The sequence below is a fragment of the Opisthocomus hoazin genome, chromosome 25, assembly GCF_030867145.1.
Source record: "Opisthocomus hoazin isolate bOpiHoa1 chromosome 25, bOpiHoa1.hap1, whole genome shotgun sequence".
NCBI classification, from domain to species: Eukaryota; Metazoa; Chordata; class Aves; order Opisthocomiformes; family Opisthocomidae; genus Opisthocomus; species Opisthocomus hoazin.
This window is the reverse complement of record NC_134438.1, coordinates 5,481,334-5,497,038: the sequence shown is the minus strand read 5'-3', so window position 1 is coordinate 5,497,038 and position 15,705 is coordinate 5,481,334. Positions and strand designations below refer to the sequence as shown.

The 15,705-nt window shown below is 52.4% G+C and overlaps 1 protein-coding gene across 1 annotated transcript; it reads left to right on the top strand.

Moving 5' to 3' along the window:
* Positions 1-3,981: 3,981 nt before the first annotated feature.
* On the top strand, positions 3,982-14,840 carry TIMM17A (translocase of inner mitochondrial membrane 17A). The gene is made up of 6 exons (XM_075442778.1): positions 3,982-4,051; positions 8,938-9,037; positions 11,390-11,453; positions 12,733-12,861; positions 13,227-13,337; positions 14,278-14,840. The coding sequence occupies exons 1-6, from the start codon at positions 4,026-4,028 to the stop codon at positions 14,346-14,348; spliced, it is 501 nt and encodes a 166-aa protein (XP_075298893.1). The 5' UTR covers positions 3,982-4,025; the 3' UTR covers positions 14,349-14,840.
* The last annotated feature ends 865 nt before the right edge of the window (positions 14,841-15,705 follow it).

Below are 15,705 nucleotides of genomic sequence, written 5' to 3'. Positions count from 1 at the left end.
TGCCGATGCCCCGTCCTCTGCGGGGTTTTTCTGCGGCCGCTCTTCATCACAATGCTCCCATTTCTCCTCGCCAAGCCCCAGAGACATCGCTCCTCCTGCACGGACTACGCTCCCGAGCCCCTCCTGCTCCTGGCTCAGGCAGTGCCCAGGCCAGGGTGCTGGTTGGCACCCACTTCCCACCAACCCAACCCATCATGCAGCTCACTGGCACCTGCAAATTCTCCCAGAGGGACAGAGGCAGACAGGCTTCTTTCTCCAAGTCTCAAGGCAGCTTTACCCCTGTACAGTGTTTTGTACCTATTCCTTATGCTGCCAACTTCATCCTTTTTTCTTCGTCCTCTATCATCCTCCTCCTACTTAGTGCCTGCTCTCAGGCCCCTCTCTTTGCTAGTCCAAACAAGCAGCCCTGCTGTTTTCTTCTGTAAAATAAGCTCTCAGATTTTCCTCATCAATGTAATTACCTCCTCTGCCCATCTCCCTGGCTCAGATCCCGTCCAGAGCAGAAGCACAGGGTGCTCCAAGTGGCTCCCAGGGCCTTGTGTTCCGAACTAGACATTCCCCATCTTGAGGCACATTCTTGTTGCATTCTAGGATTTCGTTTATCTCCACACACACAGCGCCCAGCTCCTGCTCATAGCCTTCCTGTGATTCACCAGCACGACTGAGATTTTTTCCAGATTGGAGAAGAAACTGTTGGTTTTAGTTTCCAAGTGCGTAACGTGAAACATTGCCATGCTGAATTTCATCCTGCTAAACCCCACCAGTTTTGTCTCCCTGGAACCACAACCCTTGTCTTGGTGCTCACTTGCACCAAGGACTAGGAGGGACACGGCCATCCCCTCCACCTTCTTCTCCTGGTCTCAGCCCAGTCGCTCTCCTCCTTTCCTCACCCCAGATCTGCCACGGCTGCAGCAGCACTGAAGGCAACAGGCACCAGAGTGAATTTAGCCTACTGGTGTCCAGTTGGTGCCCTCTTTGCCTGAAGGAGCCCAGTGAGTGTCTTGCTCGTCCCCTTACCACAGCCCTGGCCCTCTCTAAAGTGCCCTCTGGTCGCTTTGCAGGATACACGGTTCAGAAGGTTTTAACACTGCATCTTCTGGAAGAGAAATTTGAGTTAACAGAGTGGGGATGGAAGAAACGACCGAATGCCTGGTATTTCTCTGCGGTGCGGCTGTGCTCAGTCACCTGGGGCAAAGGGCAAGTGCTTGGAAGGGGTAAGCAACAAACTGGAAGCTCAGTTCCCAACCGGAGAGGGTATGAAAAAAAGGCAGTGAGGAATCCCAACTACGGGTCTCCCTCTTCCCAGAAAGATCCGAGGTTCCGCGGGTGTGCCACCCCTGGCTCCAGGGACAGGGTACATGGACAGCCCCAGGGACAGTCTGCAATGCTAAAACAGAGAGAGAACCGATCCACTGGCGAGTAAAACCTGGAGCTCTCTTTCTGTCTCTCTGCCTTTCCTTCATGACTCTTCTGTGTGTGGAAATTGATCTTCAACAGAATAAAATCACTCTTGACACCTTGGTAAGGTCTCTGTTTTGTTGTTCCTGAATCTTGACTCCTGTGACAAGAAGCACCAGACACTGAGTTCCCCAAGAAGCTGTAAATGTGACCTGCGGGGCTCCGAGTTTCTCCTGGATATCCCACGTCCTTCCCTGATCATCCCACATCCTTCCCTGATCCGGGAGCCCACGCCTGCTGGGCTCTCCTCCACTGCGCTGCAGAGCTGCCTGGGCAGAGGTGACACAGAGCCAGAGTTCTGCAGAGGAATCTCCCTTCGTTCGCAGAAAAGCTGGGAGAGAAGCGGGGATGACCCTAAACTCGTTGGGGTTTATAGCGGATGGGCAATTTCTCTTGGCTGTCACACGTCTCTCTGCAACTGGGGACGCTGGCATAGCTCTGACCGCACCACGTTCCACAGAGTTCCCTGTGCTGTAAGAAAGAAAACACCAAAAAGAAAACCTAGTGTTTTCACCCCAGAATACGAGGAGCTCTGGGTACATCTGCACCGGTGGCTCTTTCACGGGCCACCAGCAACTGGGACTGGGGACGTGTGTGGGGACCCTTGGGCCTCATCCGCAGCCGGCTCCGGCTGCTGCAGGCTTGACGCCGGCCCTCTGAAGCCGTGCTGGCTGGGGCAGCATGGTGCGGTGCGGCACGGTGCAGTTCGGCGCAGAGGAGCTCCCAGCAGCTCCGAATCTCCAGCGAGGCTCCGTCAGCCTCCGCATTTCTCAGGATCCCCATCTCCATAGCAACGGAGCACCTCGGAGGCACTAATGAATATTTCCGCACAACGTCCCTTTGAATTGCAGCAACGTGATTAGCCACGTCTCGGAGGTGAGGAATTGAGACAGAGTCAGACCAAGTGCCTTTTCCAGGCACACGTACAGGGGCTCTGGCAGAGCTGGGAATGCTTTCCATGCCCCCAGTTCTCGTGCCACCACCTATGACCCTCTGTCTGCCTTTATTTTCTCCTATTAGCTGATCAAGGACAACTGAAAATTGGATGGATTCCTCTAATCTGTTTTATTTCCCTTTCCTTCAGGGCCTGCAGGAGGAAAGCTTAAATGCACTGATCTTTTTTCATTTCCTAAGGTGTTTCTTGAGAAAGCAAGTGACATCTCCCTGCCTGGTTGCGACACGCTGCTGCTGCTGCTCTGGGAGATGTTGGTCCCACGGCCAGTGGGAGAAACGGCTTCTCTCCCCAAACCAACTGCAGCTTCACCCAAAAACCTCCCTCTGCAAAACACCTGCTCACGTGAGAGCGAGGGAAGCGTGGAGAACACATGATATATCAGGAAACGAATTGGCTCCTGGCCACAGAAATTCAGAACTCCTCAGCAAGCCCTCGAGCACCTTCCAGCAGCCTGCACCGGGGTGCCACCAGTGCCCCCTGTTGAGGTCCTGGAGGTCCCTTTGGTGACTCTGGCTGCTGCAGCTCAAGCAGGGAGTTTCACAAGCTCTCCCACAGCTTGTGAAAGAGATGACCAGAATGATCGTTCAGCCTGGTATAATTAACCAGCCACTCATCAGGGGAAAGGACAAGGCCTACTGCAAGAAATGGCCTCCCTGAGGAGGGTTGGACCAGTGTGGGACCAGTCACAGCCAGAGCACAGGACACTGGATGAGGGAGCTCTGCTGCCAGGCTACGGCGGCTGCGATGAGGCCGAGATTCCCCCTCTTCCCACCTCCCCTCCTTGGCCAAAGCCACCATACCTCCTCCCGGCAACCTCCACCACCACAGCCCCTCCGCTCCCACCCTGCCCTCAGGAAGGGCCAACGCGCCGTCCCCCGCGGCTTGCATTCGCCAGGAGCCTCCTAAAGCCTTGAAAACAGCGAATTAAAGCGGGTGGAGCATTCCAGCTCCTCTCCATTGCTTCAGCCCTCGATTCTTTACAGCAATTCAGAGCCTCGGCGCACAACTGCGGCAGCCGAGCGGTTTGCCACCCTCGGGGGAGCGCGGTGCGTGACGTTAAACCAGGAAGGCAGACGGGAGAGGCGATTTAGGGCCCGGAGCGCTTGCAGACACTTGGGGAAAGGCTCCGGGGGCTCTGCGGGCTGCCCCGGTGCCCGCTGCCAGCACGGGGACCAGCTCTCCGGCTGCCAGCTCCCCCCAGCCCCCCGCAGGCGCCGTCTCCCGGGGGAGGCCTCAAGGCCCCGCGCCGCCCGGCCCCCGCCAGCGTCCCCACGGACGCCTCGAGCTCAGCCCAGCCGCTTCGGCGGCGGGCTCTGCCCTTCCCCAGGGACTCCCGCTGAGGGCTGTGCCCGAGGAGGACGCGGCCAGGCCCGGCGAGCGGAGCGAACGAGGCCCCAGTGCGGCCTCACGCTGCTGCGACCACCGGAAGCACCCCGGAAGCGCCACCACTCAGGGCGGGGCGAAAGGGGCATGGCGCATGCGCAGACACCACTGCGCACGCCTCCCTCCCCTCCGTTTAGTCCCGCCCTCCGCCCCCATTGGCCAGCGCCGAGGGGGCTGGTTAGCCAATCGCGGGGCGGGAAGGCGAGCGAGGGCGGTGGGGCCTTCCAAGATGGAGGAGTACGCGCGGGAGCCCTGGTGAGCGGGCCGCGATGGTCGCGGGGCCCCGCGGGGCGGGGACGGGCCGGGCCGGGCCGGGCCCGGCGGCGGGAGCGGGACCGGGGCGGGCGGCAGTAGCGGGGCGGGTGGTCCCCGGGGCCGCTCCCCGGCGGGGTGCGTGCGCGTGACCTTGGCGGGGCCCCGCTGAGGGGGAGGCGGCGGGGGGGGGCCGGGCCGCGCCGCCCGAGGGGTCGCACCGTGCCCTGGGGCCTGGGCAGCCAAAGCCCCGCCGGCACCCCGAGCCCGGCGGAGCCTCCCTGCAGTGGGGGCTGCCGGCGTGGCGGCCAGGCCCTGCGGCCTGCGCCGGGCCCTCTGCGGGCCCTGGACGGGCGGCGCGGCGCCCCCTCGGCGCCCGGTGGCTCTGCCTTTCCCCTTCCCCCGCTGCCGTGGGGTGGGAGCACACCGGCCTGGCCGCCGGTTCGCCTAAACCCGGTGGCTTTCCGGCAGTGGCTTTGTAAACGTTGGCAACAGCGTTGGGTGCAACTGAAAGGTTTTGTTTGGGGTCATAAAGCATTTAAACGAGAGGTTAGGCTCAGGATAACGTGTTCAGACTCTTCAAATAGAGACCCGTGACTGCTCCTGAGGCTTTTCCCACAGCTTTGCTGGTTGCTCTGCTGACGCATTTCAAGTTTCTCCGTAAATCTCAGCCTCACCTTCCTACAGCACAAAGTTTGGGGCATTAGCAAAACATATTTTATTTATTGATTGATTGCTGTGGGCTCCAGGTTATCTCACTCTGCCTTTAGTAAGGTCAGACAACAGGGACAGTTTGCTGCTAAGCTGTAGGGGTGAGTTGGGGGGTCCCACACTGTTTTGTCCCATTTCGCTGCTGGTCACCCTGTTATCTCTGTCCCCCTGCAGCGACATGGGGGGTGTCAGCCCCCTGGGAGCTGCTGTTTCTGGGAGCGATGTGACCTCACGGAAAGGTGACACTGTAGGTCCTGGCTGCAATTTGCATCACGATTGCCTTCGTTGAAGGACCGATCTCGTTGTGTAGTCTCATCTGTGCTGGGAATGGCCCTAATGGCTGACGGGGGAGGCTGTGCTGGCTGGTGTGTCACGACGGCTCGACGAGGAGAATGAAGTGCTGCCCCTCCTGCAGCAGAGCTGGTGTCGGGCTGGTGCCCTGCAGAACCATCGGCGCTGAGAAAAGGCAGCTTTGCTTATTTAAAACGCAGTGGCCTCTGACTCTCGTGGTTCATGGGCCGTTAGGAGAGCTGCAGGCAGCCGTGGAGCTTGGGGGGATGATTTGCCCCTCTGAGCGAGGGGCTTGGCTCATGGGCAGGCAGAGCTGGCCTGACACCCACTGGCTTTCCTCACTTCCCTGGCCCTGCCTGCCACCCTCTCCTCTTCATCGAGCTGAACAGTGCTGTAAGCCACCGCAGCTCCCTCTGGGCGTTTACACTGCTGTTCCACCCTGCTGAGACCTCCTGGGAGCCCTGCGTCCAGCTCTGGAGCCCTCAGCACAGGACAGAGCTGGAGCTGTGGGAGCGGGGCCAGAGGAGGCCCCAGCAATGATGCGAGGGCTGGAACCCCTCTGCTGGGAGGAAAGGCTGGGAGAGCTGGGGCTGGGCAGCCGGGGGAAGGGAAGGCTGCGGGGAGACCTTAGAGCGGCTGCCAGTACTTAAAGGGGGCTTCTGAGAAGGATGGTGACAGGCTTTTTAGTAGGGCCTGTTGCAGTAGGACAAGGGGTGATGGTTTTAAACTGAGGGGAGACCTTATTGCTCTCTACAACTACCTGACAGGAGGGTGCAGTGAGGTGGGTGTTGATCTCTTCTCCCAACTAACTGGCGATAGGACGAGAGGAAATGGCCTCAAGTTGCATCAGGGGAGGTTTAGGTTGGATATGAGGAAAAATTTCTTTACTGAAAGAGTGGTCAGGCATTGGACCAGGCTGCCCAGGGAGATGATGGAGTCACCGTCTCTTGAGGGGTTCAAAAAATCTGTAGATGTGGCACTTCAGGACGTGGTTTAGCAGGCATGGGGGTGATGGGATGGCGGTTGGACTTGATGGTCTTAGAGGTCTTTTCGAACCTTAATGATTCTGTGATTCTGTGAAAGAGGGGAGATTCAGACTGGATATGAGTAAGACATTTTTTACAATGAGGGTGATGAGGCGGTGGGAGATGCCCCATCCCTGGAAACATTCCAGACCAGGTTGAATGGGTCTCTGAGCAACCTGATCCAGGTGAAGATGTCCCTGCTCACTGCAACCAAACTGGTCTGTGATTCTGTATCTGAAGCATGGGGTGTGCTCACCCTCTCTGGTCGATGGAGCTGGTGTGTGGCTGCCCCAGGGCCTGGCATAACGAAGTCCTGGCCTCTGCTCTCCTCATCTCTGAGCGATCTCGGTTGCTGTTGGGAGTAGGAATCTGACCTTATCTTGCGTGTAGCAGTGAGCACATCATTTCCCTACTGTTAGGGCTCCCTTTAAAGTCAAGGAAACAATAAACACTAACATTAAGCCTGTAGATAAGTGCCAAATGAATAATGGAATAATCTCTTTTATTCTTTTCTGATTCTTTCCTCTACTGAGGTCAAGTGCTACCGTGGACTGTGGGGTGTTTTGTGTAGGGTGTTTTGTGTGGGCTTTCAGATGCACACGGCGTCTGTCCCGGAGTTCAAAGGAGCTGACATGCGAAATGGCTGTGCTCGTATCAAAGGCGTTTTTTTTATTTAAAAGCTGTTCCTGCGGAGGCTTGGAGGATAGTTTGAAAGGAAAATTAAGAGCCCCAAAGGTAGCAGGTAATGAGCTTGACATCTGCAGTAGGGTTAAAGGTGGAAAAAGTCTAGGAAAGCATTCCATGACTGGAGTCTAATTAACAAAGCTTCTATAAAGAACAGTCATGATTTGCTAAATTGGAATCCTTTCACCTGGTGGGTAAAGGAGGACCGCTTTACATAATCTATTTAGATTTCCAGAAAGCTTTTTAACAAGATCACTGCTAGCAAGCTAACGAGGGAAGAGATTTGTGGTAAGATGTTTTATTCATAACAGAGTAGATCAAAATCTGGAGAGGGGATGTGGAGAAGAACAAAACAACAACAACAACAACAAAAAATCCTGAGAAGAAAGACTTCGTCGCTTTTCATCTTGGCCTCTAGTCTTGTCCTGATCATTAAATGCAGGAAAGAAGGGAAGGAAAATAAAATGTGAAATGGGGCTAAATTATTTAATTTGGTCAAAGCTAGAGGGGATTTGTAAGGAGTATGAGATGAAAGCGTGTGACAGGCAGGGCAATAAAAAAGAAAGCTGATGCGTGGTCGGATAATGTACGATCCTTCCACTGCTTCCTGAATCCATGTGGCTGTGGGACCCGGATGTCGCTGTCACCGAGGAAGATCAGTGGTGACATTTGGGTGGGGTTCTGCTGCGTTGGGGACAGCCAAGCGATGCCAAGATGCAGAAGCAAAGCAAGCGAGCAGTGCCACGTGTGCGAACAAGCGGTTTACCTGCATTTAGAAGGCGTGCAGAGCTGGCTACGCTCCCTCGTTAACGCGACTGTGGAGGCAGGGAGAGATTCAGAAGTAGGTCACGAAGGTGAGGAGCCTGGGAGAACGTGTAGGGGGAGAGGCTGCAAAGTTTGGATTTTTTTGCAGGAAGAAAAAAAACCTCCGTGACAAAATACGCAGTACAGCAAGGGGTCTGGGGGAAAGAGCCAAGGTTCGTTACTCCTTACGGCGTTAGCGTAGTCTGTGAAGTGGAAAAGGGGCAGGTTCAAAACGGGTGAATGAAGATGTGTTGTCCCGGGCAGGGGCTGGGTGCTGTAGGGAGTCCTCAGGGACAGGAAGGTGAAATCCCAGGTGAAATGGGAAACGCACGTTGATGCTGGTATCTGTGATGTGCGAACGTGAACGCTGAGCTAGCCGTGGGGTTCGGTTTTGTGACTCTGCGTGTTGTTGTAGTCTGGTTTTTGCTAGGTTTGCTGGTTATTGCCAGTGCAGGAGTTACAGTCAGCCGGGTGCTTGGCTTCTGCTGTAAGATTTTGATACAAGATGGAAGAAACAAAATAGCTTTGTTATTTTATGCTTTGAAATCACCAGCAGTGGCAATAGAGGTTAACAGCAGGTCAGTGCTCACCGAGTTCAGGAGTTCAGTTTAGTGGCGGAGAGTTGCAGTTTGTAACCCCACGTTAGAGCTCATCTCGCTGGCGTTGGCCGCGTTTGCTGCGAGGAGGGTGCTCCTTCTGTGGCCAAGCTTTTGCTCGCCGGACAGCAACATTCGACGTGCCGTGTCGTTGGAGGCAGGAATCGTGGCCTGCTGGACCTCCAGCTAGGTCTGTGTTCTGTTGGAATGAACTTCAGAGGTCCAGGGTGCATCGGGAAAAACCTTTTCCGTTTAACAAAAGAGGACTTTGAAGTCTCTCGTTTAAATAACCAGAACTAATGAAAAGCATGAGTAATTCAGGAAAGCGGTGTTTTGTGCCAGCTGTGAACTCAGTCTCATGGAATTTGCCACCTGAATTTTCTGCCACTGGAGACAATAACGAGAACAATAAATTTAAAGCTATTTACACTCCATAAGCAGGGCAGAACTGGAATTCTGCAGAAGTTTTCGGTGATGGAAATACGTCTCTCTGCCTTGTGTAAGGAGTTCGTGCAGTGCTTCTGTATATTTGGTACTGAGCACTCTCGGGAGACGGGTCGGTAGACTCCCGGCAACCCTCGAGTTTGTTTTGCTGTAACACTACCTGCGTGTGTGTTGTGCTGGTGTCTGCTCAGCACGCTGGATGTGAGACAAGACAGCTGGCAGGCTTGGTTTCCACTCCAGTTACACTCAGTGTGCGAGTGGTGGATCCGTTGCAGTTACGTTCATGGTCTGACATGATGGAATTCATTATTTTCATCTTTCTTTTTCTTTATAGTCCCTGGAGGATAGTAGATGACTGCGGAGGTGCTTTCACGATGGGAGCGATAGGAGGTGGCATTTTCCAAGCTGTCAAGGGGTTCAGAAATTCCCCAGTGGTAAGTAAAACCGCTTGAGAGTGCATTCAGAGCGCTGTCCTGCTTTCTCTGTCCGTCAGCAGCGAGTCTGGCCAGCCAAAGGTGAGGGAGAAGAAATCCCCGTGCAGTGAGTGGGACCGATCAATGGCCTGCATGTCATTAGTCCAAACCAGGAGGGTACATCTGGTGACCGGCTCCGGATCCACGTGGGTCCTTCGTCTTTCTGGGCAAAAGCCCTGCTCTCCCTGCTGGATGCGATGGCAGCAGTGGGACGCTGGCAGCTGGCTGCCCTCCCTCGCTGAGACGCAGCTCCGTCCAGGTGCGGAGTGGAGGGCAGCGGAATGTGTCCGACCCGGCCGATCCTTCTGCCCTCGGTTCTGTCTGCACGTAAAGAGGTGAAGCCTGGGCTGTCCGCCCTCTTCTGGCCTACCCCTCTCCCTTTCTTTTAAGAAAGGGAAAGACTCAGAGGAAGAATCTTTTTCTCCTTCAGATTTATACTGGGGGGTATTATTTTCTTCAATTAATCTCTTATTATTAACATTTTTTAGTAACTATTTTTTTGATAGTCAGGTTTTGTTTAAATGCAGGAGGGTGCTTAAACATGAAGGTTGAAGTTCAGCTGATGCCAGTTAGTTTTCACTCTGGGGATTTCTGCTGCAACATTTTGACTATAAACCCGCTGTAGAGACATTGGATAAAATAAGATCCAGTTTCTGCGCGAACATTTGTTTTAAAACATTTCTCTGGCTTCATACAAAAGGGGCTTTTGTTGAGTGGTTTTTGGTGTTACTGTGTGACAATAAGCCATCAGTTTGATGTAAGTTTTGCCAATAAATAACTTGTTTCCAAACTAGTGAGATCCTGCAGACGCTTCACTTGAAAAGTTAATATGCTTAGCTAGGTTTTAATTTTGCTTAAGACTTATTAAATAAACCTGTCCACGCTTCTGAGCGCTCGTATTAAAAATACAACTTGAGTGTATGTTCCCTAAAGCTTCTTAAAGCATGGAAAAATATGTTGTTGTAATTCGGCGGGGTCCTGGATGAGGTGTTCGGTGTTAGACTCTGCAGGGCTCAGCACTGCGTTTCGAAGCTGAGTTGCTCCTCTTAGCTACTGAGACTGAGCTGATGAGAAAAGGGCCAAATGCTCCACCTGGTCGGCAGGGGCTGCCAAGAAGGCCAATGGCATCCTGGGGTGCATCAAGAGGAGTGTGGCCAGCAGGTCGAGGGAGGTTCTCCTTCCCCTCTACACTGCCCTGGTGAGGCCCCATCTGCAGTGCTGTGTCCAGTTCTGGGCTCCCCAGTTCCGGAAAGATGAGGAGCTACTGGAGAGAGTCCAGCAGAGGGCTACGAGGATGGTGAGGGGACTGGAGCATCTCTCCTACGAGGAGAGGCTGAGGGAGCTGGGCTTGTTCAGCCTGGAGAAGAGAAGGCTGAGAGGGGACCTTAGAAATGCCGATCAATATCTGCAGGGTGGGGGTCAGGAGGACGGGGCCAGACTCTTTCCAGTGGTGCCCAGTGACAGGACAAGGGTCAATGGGCACAAACTGAAGCAGAGGAAGCTCCAGCTGAAGATGAGGAAGAGCTTCTTCCCTCTGAGGGTGACGGAGCCCTGGCCCAGGCTGGCCAGGGAGGCTGAGGAGTCTCCTTCTCTGGAGATGTTCAAGACCCACCTGGACGCGGTGCTGTGCAGCCTGCTCTGGGTGACCCTGCTTGGGCAGGGGGTTGGGCTGGGTGACCCACAGAGGGCCCTGCCAACCCCAAACATTCTGTGATTCTGTGACTGAATTTGGGACAACTAGTGAGACTGTCGCTGCCAGCCGAGCGCGCTGCTCCTGGTGTGTGGGCATCTGCTGTGGGGTTGAGGTGGTTGTGCAGAAATTGATAAAATACTGATGGAAATGCAGTGTAGCAGCACGTGGTCTTCCTCTGGGTGGATTTCCCTGGTCCCTGCGGACAGAGTCTCCTCCCTGCTGCGATCTGCACCTGATGCTGCTGTGTGCTCCGCTGGTGTCCTGGGTGTAAACTGTGTGTAGTGCCTGGGCAGCAGATAGGAACAAAGAAATGATACACGTGAAAAATAAATATGCTTATCATGCTAAAAGTGTTACTATAAATGTCTTGTTCAGTCCTCACAGGCCACTCAAACAAACTTAGAACTCAAATTATTTAACGCCTGATGGCTGGAATTCATTGCTGTAGTTGACTGGTGTATTATAAGGGAGTGATAAATAGTAAAGTGTGTGTAGAATGCAGTTGCTGGCAGCTCCTGAGTGCGCTCAGAAATACGCTCGGCCTCTGGCGAGTTTCTGCTGCGTACAGGCAGATCGGCTGCGGGACCTCTCTCTTAACTGTCGTTTCTCCTTTGTTGCAGGGTGTAAACCACCGGCTGCGGGGAAGTTTGACAGCTATTAGAACAAGAGCTCCGCAGCTGGGAGGTAATTAATTTTGTACGATTGACTGCTGGTAGATAACCCCGTTTGGGAATCCAGCGTGGTACGAGTGGGGTGACACCTGAGCTGTGCGCCAGCTGTGTGTCAGTGGGGTTTGTTAGTCCAGGCCAGGAGTAAATACGGTTCTGATGCATCCAGAATCAGTTCAGGTGTGGAGGAAACATGCTTGTGTTCATAGTGGGATAAGCCAGGGTTAATAATTGTTGTATTTTAACCAGCTCTGTGCAGAGCTGCTTGGGAGCCGGTGCATTGTGCGCAGGGTTTTAAAATAAACAGAATTGACTCGTTAAAAGAAAGGATCAAAGCTGGAGAAACAGTGAAGTGGATGGGTGGGCCTGGGTGGGATTTCAGACTGTTCCCCTGGGGTCAGCTGGGTAAATTTCAGTCATTTTTGTGGAGGGAATTTTGTGCGTAAAAGTCTAAAAATCACAAAACTGCAGCTTGAGACAAAATGACATTGTGACCTCTTCAAGGTCACGCTCTCGTCACACACTGTGCTGTGCCATTACGCCGTTCTGACAGGCAAATGGAATTAATACGTTACAGAAGGAGAAAGTGGGAGAGTGGTGTTGAGCAGGGAGACGTCGGCTGTGGCGGAGCTACTTGGAGAAATCGGGGCCACGGGCTGCAAAGGCTTTGGCTGCAGCCTGTGGTGGCTGCGCAGAGAGGCACCTCCGGGTTTTTAGCTGGTGTTAAGCTGGTATAAAGTGTTAAGCACCTCACATTACGGAGGGCTGAACTTACTCTAAATAGTAGTTTTCCCAAAATGAGTCTGGAGATCAATATTTAATTTATAATATGCATTATTGTTAAAAGACTTTATAATTTGCATTCTGAAAACTTGCATGCTCTTTGCGTCCGACCTGTACTGCTCTTCGGAGACGCCAGGATTAGGATAAGGCACGAAATTACTCTGCATCGTTCTCTATGAGGAAATACATTTTAAAACTGAAAAATATGAAAGTTCCCCGCGCTAATCTGGCTTTATGAGGATGGCAGTTCCGTTGTAACCACTGTTTGATAAGCTTCCTGTCCTTAAACAGAAGTCAGTGAGATGATGCAGGAGATGTGTGTACGCGTAATACGCGTGTCACCTGGCAAGGGGAGGATTTTTCTCAGTATTGATTTTAACGTGCGTTTGGTTCTCTGTGAGCCTGAGCGAGCACACCGCGACGGCACCAGCTCTTGTGTGTGGCTGCGGCACGGCTGGCGTGGCTGCTTGCTCTGACCTGGCTTTTGGTTTGTTGTTTGGTTTTTTTAACAGGTAGCTTTGCTGTCTGGGGAGGTCTCTTCTCCATGATTGACTGCAGTATGGTCAGAATGAGAGGGAAGGAAGATCCGTGGAATTCGATCACAAGCGGAGCCCTAACTGGAGCCATATTGGCTGCCAGAAGTAAGAAACTTCTGTACTCTAAACAAACAGTTCTCATCATTACAGTGAAGCGACAGTTTATGATACCCGCACTGGAATTTACTCTCTCTGAGAAACTGAAAGATAACCTGGAACTTTTGTCCTGTATGAAAGTAACAACGATGTTCTCAGACATTATTGGTGTTCCTTTGTTTCCTTGAGGAGGGGGGGGGGAGTTGCCTGGTAATTACCCTGTTATTGATGATGTTAATGAGGCTTAATGGATGCAAAATTACTGCTTCTGGGTCTCCTTATAGGAGAGATTATAACTAAAGAAAGAGAGCTCTAATATGCCAGGTAATGCAGCAAAGAAGTAAAAAGTGTTGTTTTGTGCTGTTTATTTTCAGATGGACCAGTTGCCATGGTCGGGTCTGCCGCGATGGGAGGAATTCTCCTAGCTTTGATCGAAGGAGCTGGTATTCTGTTAACAAGATTTGCCTCCACACAGTTTCCAAACAGTAAGGAGCCATGAGACCATGGTATCACAAGGCTTTTATAGTGCAGTCTTTACTAACGTACCCCTTCCAGTCATCAGTCTTAGCACAGAGTAAATCTACTCTGCCGGTTGCCAGCTTCTGAGGCTGCAGAAAGCCAAGGAGGGGCTGCACGTTGCTTTGACACAAGGGTATCATCAGCTCCTTCCAGCTGGCCCCATTTATGTAAATACTTGCCTGTGCAAAATACTGAATACCTCTGTCGCCCCACCTTATTTTGGGAGGAATGCAGCCCAGACCGCTAGTGTTGAGAGGATTAGTAGCAAGCCACTAATTCCTGAGAGGCTTCCTCTCCCAGGTTTGTTCACTCATGTTCTTGGTTCAATATAAATTAGAACAGTTTTTGTTCTTACTACAGAGACATTTTAAAATTGGTCTGCTTTGGAGAAGGGGTATCATCTGTCCGTTACAGTTGGTTCTCTCTAAAGCTGGCACGCAGTGAACATACTGCTTCCCTCCAGAACGTCGGTAAGAGGAGTCGGGAAGCCGACTCCACAGTGAGCTGTTCCGTTTCGCTGGCTGGCTTTATTGTCGGGCAGTTTGCTGTGGGTAAACCTTTACAGAGTGGCTAAGTTCAACCGAAGGGCAAGAAGGCAGAGGTTTTCGGCCCCTTTAGGTGACTGAAAAGGTTTCCCTCTCGCTGCTCTGATTCATTTCCCCATTAACAAAGGAGATAAAAGTACAGTCCTTGATGGACTGAGGCTCTCGTCAATGCATAAAGCTCTTGAACTTCTTTGAATGAAAAAAAAAAATCAAATGTAAAGTCTTGTTATTGGCTTCATTGATTTTAGAAGGGATTTATCTTAAAAACGCTGTGAATATGTTTCATGCTGTTAGTAGGAAGAATCTCTTGTCATTTGGTATTTATTATTTGCCTTGTTTTTTCCTCTTGCCTTATTCTCAGCCCCTCAGTTTTCAGAGGACCCCTCCCAGTTGCAGCCCTCTCCGTTCAGCGACTACAGACAGTACCAGTGATGATCCTCATTCTCCTGGTTCGCCTTGTACCTGAGCTGTAATTTCAAATGCTGGAGGACCAAGATGCGGTATGTCTTCACACCAGTGGTAGTCTCTGACACAAACCATGCCAAGAGGACCTTCAGCACTTCTCAGTATAAAGCTGCACAGGAGAACTTTTAGAAGATGACAAATCTATTTATTCATGCTAGATTCCATGGCTGTAATCTTAATACATGTCTGATAGAATACATGGAGGTTTAAGACAAGGACCAAATGGAGTCTTGTCATCTTTTGGACGTGGACTGAAGCAAAAGTGTTTGGAGTCTCCTCTGGGATGTGGCATTGACCATCCACAGTGAACGCAGCTGGAATTTTGCCTCTTGCCCGCTGGATTTAGGTTGCCACACTTATTTCAGCTTAAGGAAAATAATTCATCTACACACAGTTTTACATACCTAAAGTGAATATTAATGAGAGAATGTGCAAGCCATTGAAAGTTACTTCCAGTGATATGTGTTTCACTGCTGTTCTTTCTTTTCTGCGCCATCGCCACGCAGCTCAAGTTCTTTGGTTAAAGCAGAACCTGCCTTTTGTGGATCCGCGGGCTGCAGCGTACCTCTGCCTTCCCCTAAACCCGCAAGGCTCTGAGCCCCTTGTAGCACGAGGTGGTAGCAGGCTAATTCTTCCCCTCTGCTGCTGCTCGCTGTGGCTGTCGCAGCAGGCTGGGAAGGGACCACCACCGGCTTCCCGTCCCGCGCCGGCGCAGCCAGAGGTGTGTAGGAGCCCTGAGCAGAAAACCCATCGGCCCACGGGGCTGGAAGGGGAAGCGTGGCACCTGCATGCCTGCTGCCAGCACAGCCTCTTGCCTTTTCGCCTCAGATCCCAGTCCTAAGCACCATTAAAACATCTGCTGCATGGTTTTATTCTTAAAACTCCAGCTGTGGAGGCGTTGTCCCTCTTGCCAGCAGTTAAAAAATCGTATCAAGTGAGTTTTTCTGTTGTTAATACTAGTTAGTACTATTGCTTGCTGGCAGTTCCTGATAGAATATCCACATTTAGAAAGACTGGAGTAACAGCCAAGCTGCTTCGTGGCTTTTCTTCTGCCCAGGAAGGAGCTTGCTCTCTGCCCTCTGTCTGGAAACTAATTCCGACCCACATAGCAGAGGGAGGGGATGAAAATAACACAGACGTGGTCACGGTAACGCTTGACAAATGGGTGAATTAGGATTGTGTGAAGTGTGCAGGCTCCTGACCATCTCCTTGCTCCTGTCATCCTGTAAAAGTGACTTTTTCCTGTGCCCACCCCGCTGCCAGTCCTAGAACCGCTCCAGGGCTGCTGGGGCTCGCGTCTCTGGTGCCGGACTGTTTCGTATCG

What these genes read in the sequence shown, in the direction of transcription:
- TIMM17A (XM_075442778.1), top strand. Translation starts at nt 4,026, where the DNA reads ATGGAGGAGTACGCGCGGGAGCCCTG. An exon ending in GGTTCAGAAATTCCCCAGTG is followed by an intron (nt 9,038 to 11,389) that starts GTAAGTAAAACC and finishes CCTTTGTTGCAG; the next exon opens with GGTGTAAACCACCGGCTGCG. An exon ending in CTCCACACAGTTTCCAAACA is followed by an intron (nt 13,338 to 14,277) that starts GTAAGGAGCCAT and finishes CCTTATTCTCAG; the next exon opens with CCCCTCAGTTTTCAGAGGAC.